The sequence below is a fragment of the Telmatherina bonti genome (assembly GCF_933228915.1).
Source record: "Telmatherina bonti genome assembly, chromosome: 17".
NCBI lineage: Eukaryota > Metazoa > Chordata > Actinopteri > Atheriniformes > Telmatherinidae > Telmatherina > Telmatherina bonti.
This window is the reverse complement of record NC_136615.1, coordinates 18069601-18095126: the sequence shown is the minus strand read 5'-3', so window position 1 is coordinate 18095126 and position 25526 is coordinate 18069601. Positions and strand designations below refer to the sequence as shown.

At 38.3% G+C, this 25526-nt stretch overlaps 1 protein-coding gene across 1 annotated transcript in view; it reads left to right on the top strand.

Annotated features, from left to right (window-relative positions):
- Positions 1 to 25526, top strand: part of pappaa (pregnancy-associated plasma protein A, pappalysin 1a) — a gene marked incomplete at both ends in the record, with an annotated part of 99496 nt that overhangs the window by 5601 nt on the left and 68369 nt on the right. Inside the window, 5 exons of the mRNA XM_079257267.1 lie at positions 2801 to 3896; positions 17641 to 17786; positions 18088 to 18381; positions 18824 to 19016; positions 19264 to 19385. Of these exons, the coding sequence (XP_079113393.1) occupies positions 2801 to 3896; positions 17641 to 17786; positions 18088 to 18381; positions 18824 to 19016; positions 19264 to 19385 (1851 nt within the window). The remainder of the gene's footprint in view (positions 1 to 2800; positions 3897 to 17640; positions 17787 to 18087; positions 18382 to 18823; positions 19017 to 19263; positions 19386 to 25526) is intronic.

Here is a 25526-nt window from a genome sequence, read left to right as displayed (position 1 = left end):
TGCGTTTTCCTGTGTGTAAACAATCTACATTTAGAGTGATGTTGCAGGTGTCAGATTCTTTTCCCCCAGCTTTGTGCTGCAGCCCACTTCCAACCTTCCCAAAATAAAACAAGAAAATTTAGTTATATCAGCTGATCAAGCTGCTGAGTGAAGTCATTCTGCTCTCAGAGATCCGAAAACTCTGATGGTATACAAGATTAAATTTTGTAACATTTATATAATTTACTTTTGTGCAACCAGTTAAAACCTACAAGAGAGACCTGAGCTGGAAGTTAAAGCTGAAGGGGGATGCTGTTCTTTCAAGGAAGTGTAAATAGCTCTAATTTACATGAGAATATGTAGTTGATGAGGTGTTGATGAGCCGCAGGGGATGTCAGACTTAGCTAATTTTCATAGGTCAAGGAGTTCTAGCATGGATCAGCACAGCATGACCTCATCACAGCTTCCTTTATCCTGAAGTTTGTGGATTGTAGAGTGCGGCGTATTTCTTTGTGTGTGTATGCGTCTGCGTAGTGTATGCTCCATGAATCTACACCATAAATCAATAGATGGGAAATGCAGTAACCGGTGAGGTAATCTCATTACAATTCACACAAATAGCAAATTATTTGTACTTACTTTTTTGAGTAAATACCCACACACAGTTATTAATTACCCCAAATATTCCTGGATGACTTTAGATTCAATACTTTGTTTTCAGTGACAACAGTGTCACAGAATGAATAACACTGGGTGGGTGGGGGTGGGGTGGTGGTGTTATAAATTACTTTATAACATCAAACATTCAAAAACACAGTGCTGCTAATTCATTCATTATTTTATCCAGTATTTTGTCAGATCAGAAGCTTTCAATGCTCAGCAAGCTTTTATGGTATTTTTCTAATATCTTTGTTATTTTTGTAATTAAAAAAAAAAAAAGTAATAAATGGAATTTTCCAGCCTGCTCACAGAAATCTCTTTTGGTCACTTCATTATGGCCAGGAAAAGTGCTCGTCTTGATCTCTTAGAGCCAGAACAGTCCAAATGTAAACGAAGTCTCCATTGTTCTCTTCCTCCCTGCTTTTTATCAAGTCCATGTGACATTTTCCTTTGTGTGTGTATGTGTGTGTGTGTGTGTGTGTGTTTTAATTCTGTCTTTTTTCCTTAGTGTGTTTTCATGGAAAGAGACAAATGGCAAATGGAAGAAAGGTTGCTTTTGAACCTGACAAGAGCGGTACTCGTGCACATGCATGAACTTCTGGTGTGTTTGTGCATGAACACTGTGTGTTTCAATTTATCCGAGCCCATGGGCGTGTATATTTCTTCATGAACGTGTATATATACGCTTGTCTTTATAAGTATGTGCATATGTGTGTCGGTGTGTTAGTGTAAGCCCTTGCAGTTGCAGTGTTAGGTCTGGAAAAGTGTAGTGTGTTAGATTAATTGAGCATGGCAGAATTATGACAGCTGTTTACACTAGGAGCCCTACGAGCATTTTAGCACACCTTTTAGCTTTGAGTGCATTGGCTGACAGATGGAAGGCTTTTTCCTTCCACTGTAGTGGAAAGCCTGAAAATGTCATCCACCAGAGGACCGACCTTGATGCTGAACCCAACCCGCACTCTTTGAGCAATATTCCATTGAAATACCAAGTTAATGAATGCATACTGCAGTGTGCATCTAATTAGAAACAGGTCAAAGTTAGCAAGATGTCTGTGCAATAACCATTAGCCAGACACTTACTGCAGGCTCAGGTGGCCTAATCAATGGAAAACAAAACATCTCGGTAGACACATGCTCAAGGCAAGGATGTGATCATCACTGTGATAATCAGCTTTTACATCCTAATAAAAGGTAGCAAAGACAAATATGTAGGATATTTACACGTGGTGCTGACCAGACAGCATTTGCAAAGGACACATCATATCCATAGAGACTGGGTGTGCAGGTCAAAGATTGAGTGTCTCTTTGTGTATAAGTATAATTGCCTGAAAGCACATGAAGTGCTTCAGGAGTGGAGTCCAGCTGTATCCCCTGTGAACACATAGATTTACACACTCTGAAGTGGACCTTGTAAGGCATTCCAAGGTGCTTTGGAATCTGTGCACACCTTAACAGGACCTTATGGATACATACACACACAACATGAGCACTGCTTAGCAAACACACACAGATATAAACTTGTGTGCCTGTGCACATGTACCTTAACATGCGCTAAATAAACAAACGGTTAGCATTCAGAGATCCCATAAGAAGTGAAAACACATTACCATCCTGAATGCTAACATAAGCAGTCCAAGTGAAACAGGAAAAAGGTGTTTTGGTGCCTGTGCAAAAACAAGGCTTTAGCAGAAAACTAGCCATTCCTGGCTGGCACACTGGCAAGGGAGGTTTACACTAAAGATTTTAAACATGCTCAATGTTCAAGAGAAGCATATACAGGAGAGATTTCCATGGGGTCTCACTTAGTTAAACATGCACTTCAACCTAATTCCCAGGATGTGACCTTAGATATATACATATATATAAAAAATCTAACATCATAAAGCTATTACTCTGTAAATTTAGTAACAGTGGTAGCTTTGGTTGGATGTTGAAGACTTAAATAAAGAAATTAAATGTCCACTTGCAATGAATCTAACCTGTGCAGATCATAGAAACGTCAGTAAAGAAAATCTATTCAACGGACACATAACTGACTTGTTCTCTTTTTAGATAGGCAATAAACATTAATATTTTCAATTCATGCCCTATTAATGTATACATTAAAATGTGGTGATTAAGATGCATATTGATTTCCTGTTTTTCACTCTCTTTCCAGGCCTGTATGACAAATGCTTCTATGCCTCCAGTGATCGAGGTTGGCTGCTCGGCATCCAGGCGGTTAGTGAATATGGAAACCGTGACCCTCGGTTCTTCTTCTCCCTTAAAACGGACCGTGCCCACAAAGTGACCTCCATCCACTCTAATGCTCGCTACGTACCCAACCAATGGGCACATGTTGCAATCACGTATGACGGTGTGTACATGAAGCTCTTCATCAATGGGGCCCAAGTTGGTGTTAGTCGAGAGCAGTCAGGCGATGTCTTCAGCCATTTGACCAAAAAGTGCAAAGTTTTGATGATTGGGGGGAATGCACTGAATCACAATTATCGTGGGGCTGTGGAAAAGGTGGGTCTGTGGAGGCAGGCCCGAGCACAGAGGGATATTATCAAGGATATGCAGGGCCGTGAGGACCCTGAAGATCTACCCCAGCTGGTGATTCGTGAAACATTTGAGCACCCTGGACGCAAGTGGCTAACCGTCAAAGATGGTAATTTTCCCCAGCCTGAGAAAGGTGGTGGGCAACTGGGGTTTCTGGGTGGAATTGGAAATGCTGAAGGATTATTGGACACAACCCTAGAGCCTCCATCTTGTGGCCAAACTGTATGTGACAATGTTGAAGTCATTAAAAACTACAACCAGCGTTGGACCTTCCGTCGGCAGAAGAAAGTGCGATATCGCGTTATAAATATTTGGGACGATACAAGGACCAAGCCAACCGTATCAGACCACCAGATCATTCTGCAGCACCAGCAGCTTAATGATGCCTTTAGCCCTTACAATATTACCTGGGAGCTCAGCATTCATAATGTGACTAATTCCTCTCTCCGCAACCGCTTGATTCTAGCTAACTGTGATATCAGCAAAGTGGGTGATGATGCGTGTGATCCAGAGTGCAACCATCCACTGACAGGCTTTGATGCAGGTGACTGCATGTCTGGCTATCCGAGCCGCTGCCCTAGTCACAAGCAGGGGAATGGTATATGTGACCCTGAATGTAACTGGGAAAACTTCTTCTATGATCTTGGAGATTGCTGTAATCCCAATGTGACGGATGTGACCAAGACTTGCTTCAACCGCTCCTCACCATACAAGTAAGACCGTTCTTCATATTTTGGGTTTTGCTACCATGTTTTTTCCTTTGGTAGTTTTCTAATTATTGAGAATCAGACTGATAAAAAAAACTTCAGCTAACAACAACACTCTGTGTTTCATTTGACACATTTTTTTGGCTGACATGGTGGAGGAGTCTAATTTTTCTAATATCACAGGAACTCCTTCTATATGTGTAGCTGAATATTTTCTTTAACATTTACTTTTAGTTTTTCATTTAAAGTTTCATTATCTCTGGACTGTTTGACCTGATCTCTCATGTAACCTAACTCCAAGCCTGCATGGCCCGGTGAATCTTCTAGGGGCAGCTTGTCCAATCTAGCCTTGGCCTGATTCAATCACGGTGTGTTCAGACCAAACGCATTTTGAGCGTTGGCGTTCCGCGCAGATAATTTAAGAAGTTCTTCTGTCAAAAGCCAGAGATGGAAAATCTGAACTTTGGCCGCTTGACGCGGGGCGTCAACCAATCAGAGCGATCAGCTTGCAGCTCCTGGAGGATTTCTGTGGTGAACTTTGCTGTCCTAACGGCCTTAACTGACCCTGTTAAAATTTGCCAGTTTTGGCTGATTTCAGCTGCACCGAACTCCGCCAAAGAGCTGCTACGTTGGTAGCTCCATATATATATTGGGAAAAAAAAAACATATACATGAGGCATTATTGTATTTTCTTTTTTTTTTTTTTTTTTTTTTTTTTATTATTGTATTTTCACCGTATACTGTTGCATAAGAATGCTGTTACTCAGTGCAATATTACTGATTTGGCAACGTAGCTGGATACGTAGCCTGGCAACGCTGTGTTTGGGGGGGGGGGGGGCGTCTCTCTGCTGAGTGCATTAATAGTGACTATCACTGCCCTACGATGGCGCTCTCTAGCGTTATTTATTAAATAAAGCCATGCCATCTCTTTACTGCACCGCCATCGTTCAGACTGACCGGAAGAAAAGCTCCGTCTTTCCCTCCTCTCTTTTCCGCCGGGTTTGCCGCTCGCTCCAGACAAGCGGCAAACGCATCAGGAGCGTTTTGAGGTCGGACACAAAAGTGACAGTTTAGTGGCCAGCGTCGAGCGTTCAGCGTTTGGTCTGAACACACCATCAGGATTCTACAATGAAGCCAGGCAAAAGAAATGCAAGAAAATAACTTTATTGGTAGTAACTGTGGAGGCCAGGCTGCTTGCTTTTATGTTGTGTATGTGCGTCCTCAGTCCAGGGATCTTGATTAAGCTAGCTTGATTGGAAGACAAAGTTAGTGTGGATGAATTGACAAGTATACCCTCCAATTTCCACTGGGTCCGGCCATGCCGTGGTTTTGTCCTTACCTCTGTGGCATACCAATTCACACCAGGAGCATCCCATGCAAAGCACAGCATGTCAAGTCTGCATCACTGCATCTGCTAGATTATGAAATAACACGTTAATTTAATAGGTATATCACTTAATAGCTCTTTACAGACAACTTACCTGACTGAATGGGTTGTATCCATTGGAAAAAAATGTGTTTATATGGTAATAAGTAAACTCACCATCCATTTCCAAGACTGCTAATATCTGGACCCATGCCTTTTCCTTTCTGCTGGTGTAATGGGAAAAGTGATCTGTGGTGTTGAAAAAATTTTTGTGATTCTCCATATCCATGATAAACATCTCCTTGTCCGTGATGAGAAAAAAAAAAAAAAAAGCCTGACGACTGACTTCTAACCTGATATTAATGGTAAAGACCTAATATCGCCAATGTGAACCTGCATGGGGAACTTTATTTTGAAATTGACCTGATGTTTTACACTAGCTGCGTTTCCTTTACCCATAGAACTGTGCAAAACCTACGAAAGAGTTTTTACGCTCTTTTGCAAGCAGAAAACCTCTAAATAATGCTACCTGTCTACATTGTACAAACAGCATTTCCGCCTGAAGGATTCCACTCTGCTTAGTCGACATGGTTTCAAACCAACAAGCGGCAAAGATAGAGCAGCCGCATATTTTAACAAAGCAAAGAGTGACATTGCTTCTGAGATGCTTTGGAATAATCTGCGAAAGCATAGTGCAGCCCTCTGTGGCGCTTTTACGTTTGGTGGAAACGGGGGGCGAGAGCTTAAAAAACTGAAACCAGTATGGCTGCCCTGTACAGTAGCAAAGAGAAAATTTCAGACACTCTCACTTGCAGTGTTTTGGGAAGGCACTTTTCAGTCTCTAAACAAACTGAAGGTAGTTGTCAGATTATTTGTAGAAAAACATTTTATCTAGTTCACTTGGGGAGTGAATGCAAGTGAACCAGTGTTAAAGCTTAATGGAAATATTAAAGTCACCTAAACAGGAAGAAATTTATTTCAACACTATAGTGAATATTTCACAGTATGGAAGTATGGAGATTTTTGTTGTTGTGGTAACTACATTTGAGGTTTGTAGACGATGAGGTAAAGCTGACTAAATCTCTGGTATTCGCTGTAATAAGATTCGTGTCAGACCTCCGATAGCAATACTGTTCATTTCTTGGTACAATGAAACTCAACACAATAAAGTGAGACATTTTTGTGGACAGCACGGGGGGTCTTTATGAGTAGGCCTTAAAAAAAAAAAAAAAAACTAAAGAAGCAACTATCACACATGTTTGCCAGTGTTTCTTGCACTGTCATGTGAAGACAAGAGAAAAATGAGTAGTCCGAGTGTGTGGGATTGTTTGGGTCTTTCAGGTTGCATAAATCAAATGGGCAAAGTTTTCAATCTCATTTGGGCTCAAACACTGTCTTTTTGGCAACTATCCTGTTGGGTAAAATGACTGAAAAATAGCTAAAAAATGACATCTAATTAAGAAGTAAAAGTAGGCAGGTTTAACAATGCCTCCATGTCTCTTTTCTGACCAGATTCTTTTCACACATCACATCATCACTGGCTCATTCACTTAGTGATGGCTAAGCTGTTTAAGCATCATCCATCAGCCAAATTCTTGCTGCTGCAATGTTTGACTCTCTCTGCAGGCATTTGAAAGATGCACTGTTAAAGAAGGATAACAGTGAAAATGAGAATGAAACAGAAAATAGGAAAAGGATCCTGTTCAATAATAATAACAACAAAAAAAAAAAGATATAATCTCCTCAAGTGGTTGCTTATTTTGCTTTGATTATGGTATGTCTGGATAGACTTGCAGGGAGCTACACTACAAACACTTTGACATTCCTCTTTAATTATGGAATTCCAGATGAACAATGTACCACGTATGTAGCCATACGATGGCTGTGAGGTTCTGCATTTATTTTTGCGGCATTTGTGACTGTTACCATTTACGTATAATGTCTTCAAAAAATCTGGCTAAGGTAAGACACAGGCAGCTCTGTGGTCCTGCAGCAGCCTCTGTTCTGAAAACAACCATAGATAATCAGCACCCACCCTTGTTCTGCCCTCCATCCACATATAGTTAAAAAAAGCACTTTTTTTTTCCCTGTCCTTATTTTCACATCTTGTGGTTTTGATGTTACTTGATGATATCAAATTTATTTTAAGGATTTTATATGCCTTAAGCTCAGGAAATGAAAAAAGTTATTTCTAGAGTTTGAAAAAGTGAAAATGTACTTATTCTTTGTGTTGAGAGGCAGAAAATAAACAGTTTTCTGAATATGTTGTTTGATTAATGTTATGATTACGCTGCTTGAGATAAGATCAATCCCATAATATAGAAACTCAATCCTTCAGGAAGTTTTTGCGAGAATCTTAAATTAAAAATGCTTTGGAAACTTACTCCCAAACTACACCAAGATAGATACACAAACTTTGCGAGAAAGATATTGGAACTAATTCAACCTTAATACAGTTTTGGGAAATGGAGTTCTGACCAGGCATTGTCAATGGCTAATAGGTCATCTGTTTTCTCTTCAGCCTCCGTCTCTCTGTCCCCCACCTGAGTCAATACCCCTCACAGCGGCAGCTTAATGGATGGACCACCTTAAGTATTTCATTCACTCCCTCCCCCTGCTGTAGTCTAGCTGAGCTTGGGGAGCTAATCTTCAGGACCATCAAGTTGGGTGTTTTACAGTTGGTCGTCTAAACCTTAAGCCCCCATCTCATAAAACATAATGGAGTGCTTGGGCATAAATACCAGGAGTTTGCACTTCCTCTTTAAAGCCTTATAAAAACACCTGTTGTCAAAGTTTCACCTGTGCTCACATGTGGGCTCGTAGAAGTCTGATGTAAGCGTTTTACACAACCAGGAAACTGATGGGTATGTGGAGGGAGGGGGGGCTTTACTCAGACCATTGTTGGAATGCAGGGGAGTTACATCTGGCTATGACAGCATACAATGTAGCCAGATAGTGTTGGTGGTCTTTTTGAAAATATGACACACCAGGGAGTTGATCTGATAAGCCAATGTTGAAGCAATTGTGGTTCAGAAGTCAGGGAGGGTGCTGATGAAGGGGTCCAAAACTGAGAGAGCTCAGCGCTGTACTCCATAAGAAGCATCTACCTCACATTTGGGAGAGGAAAAAACCATTTGGCCTATCTGTTCATCAGTTGCACATGTCTCTAAATCATGTTGTTTTTTTGTTTTTTTTTAAACTTAATCACACTTCTTGTGCTTGTATCGTCCTTAGGAAGGGGAGGAGCAATTAAATGACTAAGCTTGAAGGTAAAAGAGGGGGTTTAGGGGCTGTGGTGTTGGTCGATTTAATGAAAGGGGAGCTGAGGGCCCCCCTCCAATTTCAGAAGCGGACTTAACTGTGAGACTGTCATTGCCATGCCAGCTGACCCCAGCTTCCACACTGCCTCCCCAGACTTATGTGTACGAGGCTAATTTATTGGCTTATATGAATTATATGGGGATGTAAATGGATGACGTTGTAATTGCTTATTTAATATGTATCAGATATAAAAGCATTAATAGGACAGTTTGAGCTACTTTGTGCACCACTGGGTTTCCCTGCAGCTATGCTTTATTGCGGTGACACACTGTTATCTGCACTCACCTTATCTCTTTAACTTCCTCTTTCACATCTTCCTCATCCTGTTCCCACTTTTTTTGTAAATCTTTAAAAAATGTTTTCCCAGGATATGTATTAAAAGTGGAGTATTTAAATGCATGGAAAATCCTGGCCTTCCCAAGTGGCTCATCTAAAGTTAAAAAAAAGAAGGGAAAAAGAAAAACATGGCATGATGCTAGACAAAAATGGGGAGGGGGGAAATCATTGAGGGGTGTGAGAGGAAGAGAAAACATCAGGGGCAGGGTGAAGGGTTATTGGCAAAGAGGTTTGAGTAAAATATGAAAAGACAAATTGAAAGACAGATTCTTTAAACAATCCAAAGTCTTCTGATAGCAAAACGGCCTCATGATGAAGTCACTGGGTATTGATCTGCTGCAGTGGCAGCTTACCATAATGTCTACCACATGTTTACCAACATCTTACCAGCCACTGTTAAAAATCAGAAACAAATGTCCAACAAAAATAATCTTCCCCCCCATGTTAATTAAAGTCTTAAATATACCCTTTTCCCTCTTGCATGTTTCAGAGCCAAGAGTGTCAATAAAATTAAAAGGATTAGATAAATTTTGACCCCAGCTGAAATGCTACCCTCACTCATTGCTGACTCAATCATTTCAGCATCAAACCCCTGTGACCCCATCCCCCTCCTCACGCATGTCCAAAACCTCTGGACAAATATTTTCAAAGGAAATAATGAAATTCCTGAAATTATTACGAAGAGGGACCTTATATCATGTGCTCTCTCTCAGTCTCTCATTCTTTCTCTGCGCGTTTGAACCTTGCCTCAGTGAATCTCCTCAGTTGATGTTGCTTGAGACGAACATGCAACTAGAATGGACCCCTCATTTAAATTAAAGAATGCTGGATCTTCACAAAGCAGTGCCTCTCATTTATGACTTTAGGCAAAGGGTTCTTCTAGTAAAAACTTTGGAAAAAATGGTTGTTGGGAACCTAAGTGGAGTTGTTGTGGGAAAATAATCTGGTGGTCAGAATTCTTCCATAATGCTGCCAAAACTGAGTGTTACTGACTTAAATTGTTTCCTTCAGGCTACATTGAACATGGACTATGAGACAACATGGTCTCACTCTCGAATTTGAATACTTTATGCAGGCACTTGCTTTTCCAAATGCAACACCAAAAAAACTATTAACCAAACTATTAACCAAAGCCCAACAAATACCCCTCTGCAGCTGGCCTTAAGAGCTGATTTAATATGTTCTAAAATGCAAGAGAAGAATTAACAGGTAATTATGATGATATTATTATTATTGTTTATTATTATTATTATTATTATTATTATTATTATTATTATTATTATTATTATTATTATTATTACTATTATTATTATTATTAAAAAACAAACTTTCAAGTCAGTCAACGGCAGTAACGGGTCACCATGGTTGCTTGATCAGATTAAATGCCTGGCTGTAAGTAGTGAATGGAAAAAACATGTTTTTGCTTCCTGCACCATTCCGATTGGACAAACTAGCATGTTTTGATAAATGAAGCTTGGTCCATATATTGAACATGTGTTTGTTACATTGGTTAAACATGGTCTGACTTTGTGTCTGATGCTTTTTTTTTTAAGTTAATTTCATTTAATGTATTTACATAAACAGTTTTTAGATAAAAACTTTTGTTATTCTGCTGTACCCTGCATTCAAGCATACCATTTTTAGTTATGCTAAAACACAGTAAGTCCAAGCCTAAAAACTGTTACATACATCAGGGCGTTCCTGAGATAAGAAATCATATGCAGTCAACATCTGTTTGGCAGCTTTTCTAGTGATTCTGATAGAATCCTGATTCCACTGTACTCATAAAATGATGCGATGCATGTGGGTGCATGTAGATGTGGACAGTGATTAGATTTTGGGAATATGTGAGCTGGAGGTTGTAGGAACATTCATTCATTCATTCATTTTCCGAACCGCTTATTCCAATTCAGGGTCGCGGGGAAGCTGGAGCCTATCCCAGCTGGCTTTGGGCGACAGGCAGGGTACACGCTGGACAGCTCGCCAGTCCATCGCAGGGCGTTGTAGGAACAATTACATGTAAAAGGTGGAAAGAGCCTCCATGACAATGAGAGCAATAGTTTTGCTGGAAGAAAAATAATTTTACAGCTTAAATACACCAGGAAATTATAATTTTATTGTGATGTTCTACTCAAGATGTGTTTTTGGAATGAAAACACCTTGAAAAGTGACAGAAGCGTTTTTTTTTTTTGTTTTTTTTTTTCTGCACTTTGGCATCCTCCAGTGAGGGCTTATTCAACATCCATCTTGCTTCCTGTCTTTTCTCTGACCTCTTTCCAGACAGTAAAAGTCAGTTGACTCTTGCCCTGCCATTTTTACTGTCTTTTCCTCATTTCCTCTGAAATTGTCCCCTTGCATTTCTCTGCTAAATGAGTATTAGTGTTTGTCAAAAAACAACAAGTGTGCAGGACAGTGGTGGATGCACATAATAAATTACAGTGTGCCACCAAAATTAGTGAGAAGCACAGAGTTTTAAGATCAGACATTTATGTAGTGTTGCTTTAAGAATTGATTTAACTATAATATCAGCTCTGATAAGGGAAGGTTTAGTCTATATAAGATTTATTTCTCAATCCACTTGTGAGGGTGGTATTTTACAGGGTGATGTCATCACTTGTGTTTAAGAACGTATTTCTCAATTCCAGCCCTCAGGACTCCTTGCCCTGCATATTTTAGATATGTTCCTCCTCCAAAGCACCTCAGTCTGATTATTGAACTTCCCCATCAAGTTCTTTGCAGCCTGTCAATGAGAACTTTGTTTCATTCAGGCATGTTTAAGTAGGGTTACCTATAAAACATGTAGGCCAGGGGCTCCTGAAGGCTGGAATTAGGAAACACCAGTTTAATGATGCGAACAAATAGCAGATTTGACCTGTTAGCTGTGACATATGAAATAACGTTTTTGGTGTTGGGTTTGGAAAGCAAGTGTCTGTATAAAACATAAAAAATTTAAGACCATGTTGTTATATGTCAGCTGTTAACACATATTATCATGTTTGTGAGACCAAGTTTTACACATCATCTGGTATGCTGTATTAAAAAAATATTTAGTCTTTTTATTTGCTTTTGTACGTTTATGATGATATCCAAAATGGTAGAAACTAACACTGTAATAACAGAAACAGCAGAAACAATTAATATCTTAGGACATATGAAAGTAGTCTGAAATACTCAACTGCTTGCTGTTCCACAATAGATTAAACCATAAAATGTAGCCCGCCCCTGCCCTACCAACTACACACACACACACACACACACAAACACACACACACACACACACACACACACACACACACACACACACACACTTTTGCATTATCGCTAGTGTTGCACATCAAATCATCCTTTGTGTATTTTTATTGATCAGAAAATAGCTGATAAGCACAGTGGTGAAATATTTCCTGTCTGTTCAGTGATGAGCCTATCCCTAAGCTCGTAGGAAATCTACAACACCTTACAACATCACAGCTACTCAAAACATTTGTAAACACATCTAGTTTTCAGTAAGCCATTAAGTGTAAGTGTACTGTAAATATAAATAGCACTTGCCAAGATTACATCTTTCACAAAGGTATGCGTCTTTGAAAATCTTCCCTTTTATCTTTATATTTGCTTTAGATTATGTCAGTGGAACATATGCTATGTGGACTCAGACAATAACTACAAAAAGAAAGGAAAAAAAGGTTTTATTCTAACAAGAAATGTACACATTTGAATAATGACTTGCAAGATGGTTCAACTAAACAAATTTCATGACCATTTGTGTTTATACATATATTGCAATGTTGGCACATCTTTTCAAACTTTAGCTATCATTTTATGAATGCAAATATGAACCTAATTTAAAAAAAAAGAAAGAAACATGTGCTCATGCAATTTAAGGGCATTCAATTGTTTATGCCAACACACTGGAAACAAAACTCCACTTATTATTATTCCACCAATAACCACTGACTTAAGAATGTGTGATGGTAAAATAAGCTGTGATTCAACAAAGTGTGCCAAAGGAATTAAGTTTTATTTGTTCCAGTTACAGATTATAGTATAGTGTTACACCAGGAAGAACACATTTGTCCAAGAAAGAAAAAGAGAAGTGAATGAATTGACTTGCTGGGCTGTTTTATTGGAGGAAACAAGAGTTTTGTTTCAGTGCAGTTAATCTTAGGCGTACAAGATACGTATATGGAAGGCAAGTGGGTCACACAAACTAGGTAAAATGAACAAACAAATCGAGAAGATCTCATTTGGAATCTTGGGACCAATAATGTCATGTTTTGTTTCTCATAAACTCGTGTTTTTGTTTTCTCTGAGTGTATATTTCCAAAGCTTTTTAAAAGCCAAAGAAACTGAAGCAATAAACGTTCCTCTCAGCACATTGTTAGGCTAACAGCATAATGATCTCAGTCATATTTGAAGGTTTTTCTAAGCAAAGATAGTCTAACGATATGCAGCATATAACTGATTCTCTCATGAAGATTGATTTGTGGATTGTGCTTGCCAGGACCACCAGCTGGGCTTGCGTAAATAAAATGAATGACAGTTTCACTGCTGGGAAGATAACTTGTTATGTTGAGTGATTGCAATCATTAGTGCTGCCGTCACTACTCCAAAGGCCTCAGACAAAACAGTATGTCATACACAGGGAGACAGACTACCTGAACAATTAATTAAAGTCTCCGACTGACTTGAATGAAGATGCTCTGAGATGCTTTTGGAATATAAATGCCAGATATAATTAGAAGCAGATTCAAGTAATGATAAAAGTTATGCTTCAGGGACTCATATGTATAAAGCATTATCCAGTATTTCACTCCATTTATAATAATGTGTGTTTAATACAGAAAAATGCAAGCTATTTGCTGTTTTCCCACACTCCATAGTCTGTGTAAGCATATTTTACAGATTGTTAGATCAGAATAAAAACATCTAGTTATGTTTGAATATTTTTCTGTCAATTGTGAAGATAGTTTTCTACCATCAATACATGTTTAATTCATGCAAAGCTGCTCACTCACATAACAAAACATCTACTAAATATGTAGATGGTGGCTGTTGTCACTGAAAATAAAACGTTAGAGGTTACCAAAACCTATAACATTTCCTTTGTAAACCCAAAACATGACATCCAAAACCCAACCGAGTATTTTTCATATTGAAACAAAATCAGAAAATAAATGTAACCACAAGTAAATCATGCTTACAAAAATGTTTTTGCTTGCATTTTAGACTAAAGCAACATTTCTGAATTTTGGCAGATCTATGCATGATGGCTTATTCCATTACCTTCTGTCTTTTCCCCCCAATAATGCCCTCTTGTGTTTCTTTGCTGAATCAGACATAGTGCACGATCAAAATGACCACTGTGTTGATATCCAGTTGCTAGCTTGAGATATGGAACCTAAAGATAAATGCAGCTTTATTGTGATGATGGGAACATTGCCTAAGGTCTCTATTCTGTCCAAACAAATCAAATGCAACAAATTTTACTTTTGGAAACTTATAAAGTGTTGCTTTAAAAAAACAGCAAAATGTTATATATCAAAATAGTCAACTCGAGTTTAACAATAGATCAACTTTCTTTTCCTTCATATTCCTGTGTACATCAGTTAACCCAGAAATACCTCCATGTATCTGTTTGAGATTGTAGACATAGTTTCTAAAGTATCACTCACACATCACACATCAGACAGAATGAATTAAGATAATGCAACTGCGATGACTTCAGGAAACAGTTTTTTCATACGGAACAGGCAGGTTCAGTGTTATCAGATCCAGTCTCATTTACATCAGTAGCATCAGCTCCTCTAAAACACATTTTAATGTGTATAATTAGCTCAGCCAAAGCTCAGGTTATGTTTTCAGTGATGGTTGGTCTGTCTGCAGCAACATAGCTCGAAAAGTTATGAAAGGATTTTGATAACATTGTCAGGAAATGTCAGATATGGAATAAGGAACAAGCAATTTAGTTTTTAGGGGGTATTTCAATTCACAACCTGGATCCAGGAATTTTTTAAAAAGGATTCTTTACTATTGGCAATCATTGGCCCAAAAAAACCCCCAAACAAAACAACAACAACAAAAAACAATAAAAAGAGGTGACATCATTTTTATATATTAAATAGGCTAACATTGCAGCCATTAGAGAAAATTTGAATTTCTTCAATAACTTCAGGACTATTGTAATCATTTACTTTGTTCTGATTGTCTAAGAAATGTTTCCAAGGTCAAAGATTCTAAATAACATGTCACATCTATCCTGATCATGGAAACTGATTGTGATATTAGCTTAAAGTATACAAAAAGTATTGGCATGAGACTGATAACTGGGTGGGCTGTTGCGCCATTTGGGGATCCTCTCAGGTGAGTGACACTTTATCTTGGTGCAGGTCTACACACTCTGATAGCTTCTAGTTATGTGACTGGAACAGTGTTGTATTTCTCAAGTGATTCATTAGTCACGATTATTCTATAGTAAAGCCAACATTATTTTGTTTGATTAAGCCCTGAAGATAAACAAAACTATCAAGCATGTATATTCACTTAGGGAGGATGGAGGATAAGTGAGGTCATCTTGTCTGTTTTGGATTATGATAATGTTTATTTATTGAGAAGCAGCTGCCTTCTCTTTAAACTTCTGATCCAGTCAGCCAAAGTTTTGTACCAGTAAATTATTCTTCTTATAACAGGTTTTTTAAAAGTCCATTTCTGACCATGAATTGTAACATGCATTGGTTTTTATTTACTTTAATGCTTTTAACAGCAGCCTTGTATCATATATAAAAGCGATCCTCCTGAATTAATCCTCCTGCGTAAGTGCACCAAATATGGGAGAATGCCTTTGAGCTTCCTTTTCACACACTCTTGTAATATTACAACATTTTAATCGATAAGTGTTAGCTTTTTATTGTTGTTGTTTTTTTAAAAATGTATTTTCTTGCATTAATGGTTGTTGAACTTGGTCCTCCGATTTATAAAACAAAAATGTGAACAGTATAAAACATTTATAAATGAAGGTTTTCTCGTTTTAGGCAGATTTTTTTTTTGCCTGAACTACATCTCCTGCTTAAATGACATCACCTATCCAAACGGTTAAAATAGAAAAAAACAACTAAAGAAACAATGAACATGAATATAAAAATCAAAACAGAATAAAATTAGAACAGTACAGATCTGGATGGTAACAAACATTGTTTCTTTGGTTTTCCAGTCTGTTATTTTAGTTCTTTATCATCCCTAAGTTCTCTAAGTTAAGCACAAAAACTTGGTGTTTGTTGGATTAATTCTTTTTTTTTTTTCATCAATGCTTCTTGGAAATCAGTCCTGTTGGAAAGCCTGTTTAATTCTCTTTGAAATGGAGCCATATTTGTCCATTTGTAAGAACAATGCATTTGTGGGATGAGCAGCAGAAGTGAGTACTGTTTTCTCAGCAAACTGTCTTGGAAAATTCATTCATTCATTCATTCATTCATTCATTATCCTAAGCGCTTTGTCAGATGAAGGGTCCTGGGGAAGCTGGAGTCTATCCCAGCAGTTTGGGCAAAAGGCAGAGTACACCCTGGACAGCTCGCCAGTCCATCGCAGCTCTGCAAATTCTAAATTTTGCAGTTGATTCTTCTTTGACATCATTGTATTGGATTGGGTGATTGAAGTCCAAAAAAACCCCCCAAAAAACAAACAAGATATATAGGCAATTTAGCAGTTTAACAAACAGGGGGCTTTAGGAACATGTGACAGAACAAAAGCAGTCACCACAGGCTGACTCCTCCTCCCCATCCTGATCTCCATCTTGGTCACACACTGCTATGGGATGGCATCCCAATCTTCAACAGTTGCACGTCAGTTTGGCACACCGAAGCTGATCTTAAAAATGTGCACGACGGATGAGGAAAAAACATGCAAGGCATCCCGTTATTCCTCTTCATTCCCAAATTCTGGAGGTAGTCTCTGAGAAACCCTACTCTGTGGGGGTGAGCAGTCATCTAAAAGAATATCTCGTTACACTGATATACTGTCCCAGACCATCACTTTGTCCTATATACTGTAACAGTCAAATGTTTAGACACTTCTGCTCCTTCAAAATAAAATATCACGCCGCAGTTTTCCAAGGTCCTTGCAGTCTTCTGTTTCTCTGTCTGCAGTTCTTTACTTTTCTGCTTTGCTCACAGCTGCAAAGTGTCCATATTAGGAGTAAAAAAAAAATCAGCATTATATGTTAAAACCACATAGTTAGGGTTAAAAATTTACTAAAAGAAACAGGTTAAACATTTGAATAATGTCACAAAAAACTGGGGTCTATGTACAGGGTTTGTTGGGGTTGTCAGACAGACAGATTTAGCTTTTATTCTGGTCACAAAGGAAACACACTCCAGACACTGAGAAGGAGAATACGTTTTATTTAAAGTGTTTATTCGTTGGACATACTTGTTAAAACACCAGTTTGTTAAAACACAACTGGTTTTAACATGTCTTGGTCATACATTCTTATGGTTTGAGGACCACCGGAACTGCCAGTGCTCCTGAAACTTCATTAAAGCAGAGACCCAACTATGAGGTCTTTTGTTTCCCTAAAGATATGACCTTTGTGCACTCCTTTAGCTGGGACTATTATTTTTTTAAATCTTGTCTTGTTAAAATCTATGTTCGCTCAGGATGAGTTCCTTCTCCTTTTACAGCAAGCAACTTTGTGTGATATATTCTTTTCTCTCTTCTTTATCTAAAACTTTCTAGAGCCTATTTGGATGTGAAAGAGCTGAAAGAGATTCTACAATTGGACGGTTCGACTCACCTGAATGTCTTCTTTGCCAATTCTTCTGATGAAGATCTGGCAGGGGTTGCCACTTGGCCGTGGGACAAAGAGGCCCTCACGCATTTGGGTAGAAAAACAAACAAAAACACAGACACACATTCATTCATGCATGCGGGCTGACATACACAACATACTGTAAACACACATCCCGTCTTTAGCACCACTAGATTGTTGAGCTTGAGTAACTACAGTTTAAACCTAAAGCTCTCTATCTCCATCACAGAGAAGTAGTTGTTAATGAAGATGAGGAGGCTCATTAATAATGGATTGGCTGAATCTAACTCTAGTGTCGCAGCTACATCTGTAAAAGGAAGTTGTGTTTTGTGTTCAATATGCATGCACTGACAGCCTTGTCTGTACTTTTTCAGGTGGGATTGTGTTGAATCCTTCCTTCTACGGGACGTTTGGTCACACTGACACAATGGTCCATGAGATTGGCCATAGCCTCGGCTTATACCATGTGTTTCGAGGCATATCTGAAATTGAATCATGTAATGATGCATGTTTGGAAACTGAGCCCTCAATGGAGACTGGAGACTTGTGTGCAGACACCAACCCCACACCCAAATACAAAGGCTGCAATGACCCCAACCCGGGCAATGAAACCTGTGGCTGTCGTCAGTTCACACACACGCCATTTAACAACTACATGAGTTATGCAGGTAAGACCGGGTTCTCTACATGGCTTTTACTACTCACCTGTGCGGAATTTAAAGCTTTGCCTGTCATATGCAGAGATTACAACAGAGGAGTTTGTTGAGTACATGTGCACATGAGTTGTGTGGAATTTGCTGGGAAAAAAGCATTGGAAAAACACAGCGGGAGGCACTTCTTTTTATGGCTCTTGATTTATGCTGGTGATTTTTTCTCTGGTCTCAGTTGAATAGAAAAAAAAAATCCAACTAAATATAAGCAGGTTGCTTTTTTATTCCAGTTCCCTGGACCTGTAAAATGCAAGCATTTCCATGCAACTTTGTTTAAAAAATGTTTAATGGTGACACTTACCTTTTTTCCTTCTTCTTTTTCTTTTAAATCAACAGATTGTATGAATGATAATTCATCTAAAATCCTATTAACCAACTTATTTTTTCTTATTTTCCACAGATGATGCTTGTACAGACTCATTCACACTAAACCAGGTTGCAAGGATGCACTGCTACCTGGATCTGATTTACCAGACATGGCAACCGGACTCCAAACCTCCCCCAGTACCAATGGCACCCCAAGTAGTAGAGCAGCATCATAATTCCATCACCGTGGAATGGTTTCCACCAATTTCTGGACACTTTTACAACAGGTGAAATGAACTACTGTAGATATTGCCAACTGTGAAACAGAGAGGGATTTAATGCTGATTTGATTTAACGTGATGGGAACATAATTTTATTTGAAACGAGATTTTATATGTCCAAAAATAAGCATCTACAAACTAATTTCTTTTGCTGCGCTGTTGCCATCCTTACTATATCCTTTTATAGCATATAAGTTAGCTGTGTTTGGCCTGTATCTAAGTTGGTTGCTGTTCCTGCCTGTTGGTTTCCTAGAGAAGTGGGATCAGTGTGTGATAAATGTACTGAGGGGCGAGTTCTTCTGCAGTATGCCTTCAACTCTTCATCTCCACGACCATGCGCCCCTTCTGGACACTGGTCCCCACGAGAAGCTGAAGGTACAGCTGGGTATTTCATATTAAATTGATTTATGTCATGTTTCATTGCTTTGCATGCTACTATTGTGGAGTTGAATTGATTTTCACATTAGGATGTTGTTGGAATATCAACAGTACTTTGCTGATAACTAACAGTCCTAATATAAGTAATATTTTAATGATAAGCTTTTTCTACTAATTCAAATCTTACATAAAAGCAGAAACAAACACTCTTTAATCTGCAGTAATCTACAGATTTATCTACAGACCTCTGATTTGAGGTTTATCCAGGGTTTGCTTTTTTTCTGTCAATACTTCATGCACAAGTTTCTGTGACTGACTCAACCTCAAAAAATGCAAATGACTCACCAGTTGCATGACACTTGGGCCGTGGGACAATATGGAAGTATCACGGAGGTCATTTCCCAGTGGAAGGTGGTGAACAGTACCATAATTCCCACATGAGGGCATAGGCCTGAAACCAAGTTTAAAGTTCATTGCTATAAATCCCCAATTTTTGAATGCCGTAAACACAGCAATTAGCTACGTTGTTGAAAAAGAGCAATTTTGATTATCCAAGCTAGAGAACAGGAACATCCACATGGCATCCATCAGAGAATAAGTATTTCAGTCATCAAAAATCCTTATCTGGATATTATGCCTCCTTCTATTTACAGCAATTCTTTCATACGTTATTGATATCAACACACACACACGTCAACAAAGAGCCTTGTATGATATTTTCCACGTGTTGTAATCAAAAAGCAGCACATTGACTTGTGCCTTGTGTCTTACGTCCTGTGCCTCCTGTAGGGAGATGTTCCTCCGTGGAGAGACAAATTAGTATTCCTGATATTGTTTGGAAGAAATGGGATTTGTTTGCTCCTGACCAAAGATGAAAGAAACAATCCAGAACTTTTATTGGTCTGGAAGATCGGGTTTATTATGGTGTGGGCTTATAACAGTGCATTTTGCATTGATTTATACTTCTGTTTTTCCAGCATTAATAGAGAAAAGTACAATGAGATTTTAGTGCAGCATATACACCTTATTCCTGAGATGTCCAGACATTTTCTAACAAAAACTTAACAAAAAACACACCATGCAATAATTACAAAGGCATAGCATAAGAAAAATATGATCCAGGTGTCAGGCTGACTTGTCTGCAATTCTCACTTGTTCTTCTGAGAGAAAATATGGAGAATTTTAAAACAAAAATGGGAATAGGAAGAATGGGACAGAGTAACACCTAAAATACTTTCTCTCTTGTATTCATTAATGCCAGAATGTACACTTTTAAATGGACAAAATGTTGTGAAATATGTTATACAATCTAAAATAAGGCTATTAGAAGTTATTAAAAGTACCTATTTCACTCCTGCATGTTCTCCCTGAACTGTGTGCTGGATCTAGCAGTTAGCATAGTGCAGGTTGTGTCCAGCTAAAGGCATGTAAGTAAAATCATTAGTGGCTGGTGTTTGTTTTGAAAACTAGTTCTATAAATAAGAAGTTATTTGGACTCAACTAAAGATATTTTTGTCCAATCGGGCCAAATCCTGAACTAATGACACTAAAAAGCATAATCTTACAACGATGATGGTTAGCACAGTGGCTATTTGCTGGTGTTTATTTGTTTATTTTAATTATTTATTTATTCATTCCTGTCTTTGCAAATTGTCTAAACAAATTTGTTATTTAAAGGGGGAAGAGGTGGGGGTGGGGGAGTTAGACCCTTAGGGACCCTCTAGCCGCCTGGATCCCCAAGCAGCTGAATGTTGCGCATGCTCACAAGCTGCTGGTGTGACTTAATTATATAAACATTTACAGATCCTCACCAACATTTAATGTGTGCTTTTTATTTTGGCCATGCACCACCTCTCCAGCAAATCATCATAAGGTTGAATTGAGCTGAGCTCGTCAACTGTGAGCCGAGCTCCGACACTGCAACATAATCACATGAATGCACACATTTTCCCAAACACCATCTGGCATAAGTTAAATGCACATACATAAACAAGCTACTCTAACGGTGGTAACACCTGTCTAGTTATAGTACATAGCCATTTTCGTTTTGTTACCTAAATACAAATGAGTTTTAGATTGTGAGTAATGATGTTGTCTGCCGCCAGCGGAGCTCAGTGATACTTTTGTTTACCTATCCTCTTCATTCTGCTTTTACACTTTAGCAGAAATGCCTAAAAGCCAAGTTAGGATATCTTTTGCTTTCTAAATCATTTTGAATATATGGGCGAAAAAGGAACGAAAACCTTTAAAAGATGATTTTGAAAGTGTCACAGGTGATACAGAAAAATACAGTAGATCTGTTTCTGTTGCCATAAAAGGCACATTGGGGGCATATCAGTAAACACCTGCCTCAATATTTTTAACATATAGCCCAAAATGTGAATGCAATACATTGTAGTTATGCCCAAAAAGGATCACTGAGAAATACATTCTGAATAAACATACACTCACCGGTCACTTTACTGCTAGGAGCAGGTATGAATCCCCTTTTTAAAATCAAATCAAATCAAATCAAATCAAATCAAACTTTATTTGTATAGCACTTTTTGTGCTTAAAAACAATACAAAGTGCTTTACATTATAAAACAATTTACATCAAATAGATAAAACACTAACACACATACACATCCCCTTTCACCCACCCACAACCACCCTCACCCATGCCCTATTTGCCCTATAACAGTTAAAAGAAGATGGTTTTCAATGGTGTAAAGTCTGCTAGGTGTGGGGAATATTCCTCAGAGATTTTTCTCCATATTGACATGACAGCATCATACAGTTGCTGCAGATTTGTTTGGGGTTTGAACATCCATGATTCATATCTCTCATTCCACTACATCCTAAAAGTGCTCTACTGGATTGAGATCTGGTGACTGGAACCCATTGGAGTACAGTGAACTGGAATTGCCATAATTAAGGAACCAGTTTGAGAAGATTTAAGCTTCGTGACGTGGTGCACATGGTTACAGTGTAATCATAAAGGGATGAACATGATTGACAACATTACTTAAGAAGGCTGCAGTGTTGAAACAATCTTCTGTTGGTACCGTGTGATCATTATACCATCAACCTGAATCACGGGAAGGATCCACACTTTTATGTTGTTTCTGACTAATTCTGATGTTACCGTCTCAGGGTTGGAGCTGAAATAAAAACTTTCCAAACCAGGCAACTTTAAACTGTAGCCTCAGTTTCCTGTCAGTAGCTGACAGGAGGGCCACTCAGTGAGGTCTTCTGCTGCTGTGTCCCATCTGTTCCAAGGTTTGACATGTCATGTGTACCTTCGTTGTAACAAGTGATCACTGTAGTTGCTGCCAGCTTTCTTCTTTTGCTATTAAACTTTAAATTTAAGTAAAAGGAAAAAAGAGAAAAAAAAAAAGGTGTCACACATGTGGCACTTTTCTGTCTGTAGCATCAAATCCAGTCATCAAACCAGATAGAGGAATAAAATCGAAAAAAAAATTAGTAATGACTCAAAAATGCTGCTATTCATATACAAAATATGCACATACATACACACCTATACCCATATACATCATATAGATATCATGCATCATCATTTCTATGTGGTTTATTTGATATTTGCGTGTAATTTAAATTAAAATATTTTCTGTTTTTATTTGGACAGAAACTTTCTTCTTGTTCTTAACCAGATTTTTGCTCTGAGAGATCCAGAACAGACTGATCTGAAATGTTTCAGAATAAACAAACAGCATCACTGTTTGATAATTACATGTCACCCATCCAAAACACCAAAACAACAGTGTTTCTAAAATACTTTATCAAGTAATTCAAGCTGTTGCACTGTTCAAATGGTATAACAACTAACAGGTAACTAAATAATCATCTTTATTTGATAAAAACTTCATCTTTTGGCTGCTTTTTCTTAGAGTATACATTAAAAATAGAAGCTATATACCCCTTACTATTTTAGCAAAGGACCAGAATTAGTGACAAAGGTGGCGTTATAACATTCATAAAAATTCTGCCAGCCAGGGACGCACTGTTTGCTTCTGATAAAACTTTACTTAAGCATGTTTTTTTTTTTTTTTTTTTTTTTAACATATTAGCCCTAAAATCAATTTTAAAAGGAGCTATTAGTAGTACTGAGTCAATTTTATGGTTACATAAAACTTACTTTCAGAGTGGACGGTGAATCAAACCGCATATGGGGTGTCAATCGTGAAACTAAGCTGGAAAAGAAAGGTGAAAAAGAAATATATAGGTTTGAAAATTAATAAAGCTGCCTTCCACTGGATAAAGTGGCTTTTATATGTGTACCAGAGGCAAGCCTGGACTTGTCTAATATGCTGTGTGAGTAAACTGTGCTCTGTTTTCCCTCTTGGACTGGGTCCCTGTTTGAGGCAGCTCCTCTTTCTCTGTAAGCTCTGCTTGGGCCAGCTTCTCACTGGATACCACAGCTGCTGTCCTGCTGTGATAGTGCATATGTGTCCAGCATTTATGTCTGCTGGACATTCTGGCAAACTATGAACTCTGCAGATTCCACCAAATAAAATAGTGGAATATGAAGTATTGGAACGCACTTTTATTAGATATTGAAGATGAACCCACATGTATTTGTGACATCCTTCATTTTGTCTTCTTGTTTTTATTGGTATTCATGGCACCTGTTTAGGATTGTGAACTATCTTTTCACGCAACTTGACTGGGAAATACTAAACCGGCAAACCTCTCATAAATCTTTGCAAATCTATGCCTAGGAGAAATATTGCCTGGGGTAAAAACAATAATGAAAAAAAACAAGAGAGCAAAAACTCACATTGATATAGACTTCGGGAGGGGGTAAAAGATTGGGAGTGGTAGAAACCGCCCAAGATAGTTAAGAAAATTGCATGTGGTTAGCAACATTAACAAGGGAGGATCCTGGATTGATTAAAACCAGCAGTGTGTGTGACTGGAAGTGGAAAGGTCCAGGATGGTATGTCCATGTCCTTTTGTACGCATTTTCTAAGACACCAAGAAGGAGCATAATTTGTATTTACAGTCTACAACACAGTATTCCCCTTCCTGATAATATATGGTTTTGCCAAATAGCCATAGTCGAGTGAGCAGTGTTAATGAAATTGTTAGTCTTCCTTGACACGTTGATGGTTTCCTTTTGTTAAATTTATCATTTACTGTCTTTCATTTCTGTCACACGACTGGCACTATTGAATGAAAAGGCTGAAAGTGATCAAAGAAAGAGGCTTTTTTCATTCTTCCTGTTGGAATTAAAACATATTGGCAATCTGACTAAATGAACTCAAGATTAATGGATCATATTCATTTATCTGCAACATTTCTCAACTTGAATGGATAAATCTTTTTGCTGTTGTGCTCCCTTTGAAATCCACCAAGTTTGTGTTTAAGTTGTGTTAATAAAATTAAAAATACTGGTCAACTACAGAGGAATTTATTCTTTGCATTTGGTCACTGGAACCATGTGCCAATTGCCATTTCAACAGTAATTTTACAAGATAACTGAGTTTCTATCTCTGGTATCAATGTTTCATGGGGTGTTAACGTGACGTGACATTGATTCGCGAGCTGTTGGCTTTATAAAGGGCGTAAGTGTGTCTGCAAAGTGTCTCTGTTTGTGTGTATGTCGAAGCTAAAGGATTGGAGGGGGTTGATGTATGCCTTCTAAGTGAGGGAGTGTGTAACTGTGTGTGACAGTGAGTCATAGATAGTGAGAGCCAGACCCAGACACTTCTTAGAAAGCATAAAGTGTGCATGCCCGGACATATCCCTGTCTGTTTATTCATCCCGCTCTCTGGACTTTTCTTGGATTAGTGTGATCCTTCAGAGCACAGGGATGGTACTGGTCCGGCACCAGCAGCTATTCGGGACTTATACATCACCAAATTAATCTTTTAGTTTTATGTCCTTTTGATATCTCAAAAAGCCCTTTATCTTGCATCAGATATTTTTAACTAGTTTTAATAGGCTTGTAAATGTTAAAGTATGACGAGAATGTTTGAGAAGGACTGAAAATAAAAGCTTGAAATAGAAAACACACTAATCCATTTGTAAGGTCTGGGAAAAATGCAGCTCAACTTCAAAAACAAAAAGTCAAAAAACAAATTCATGCATTCATATGTTTTCTTGTAAATGTGTTTTCTCTTCTGTTTAGTTGAT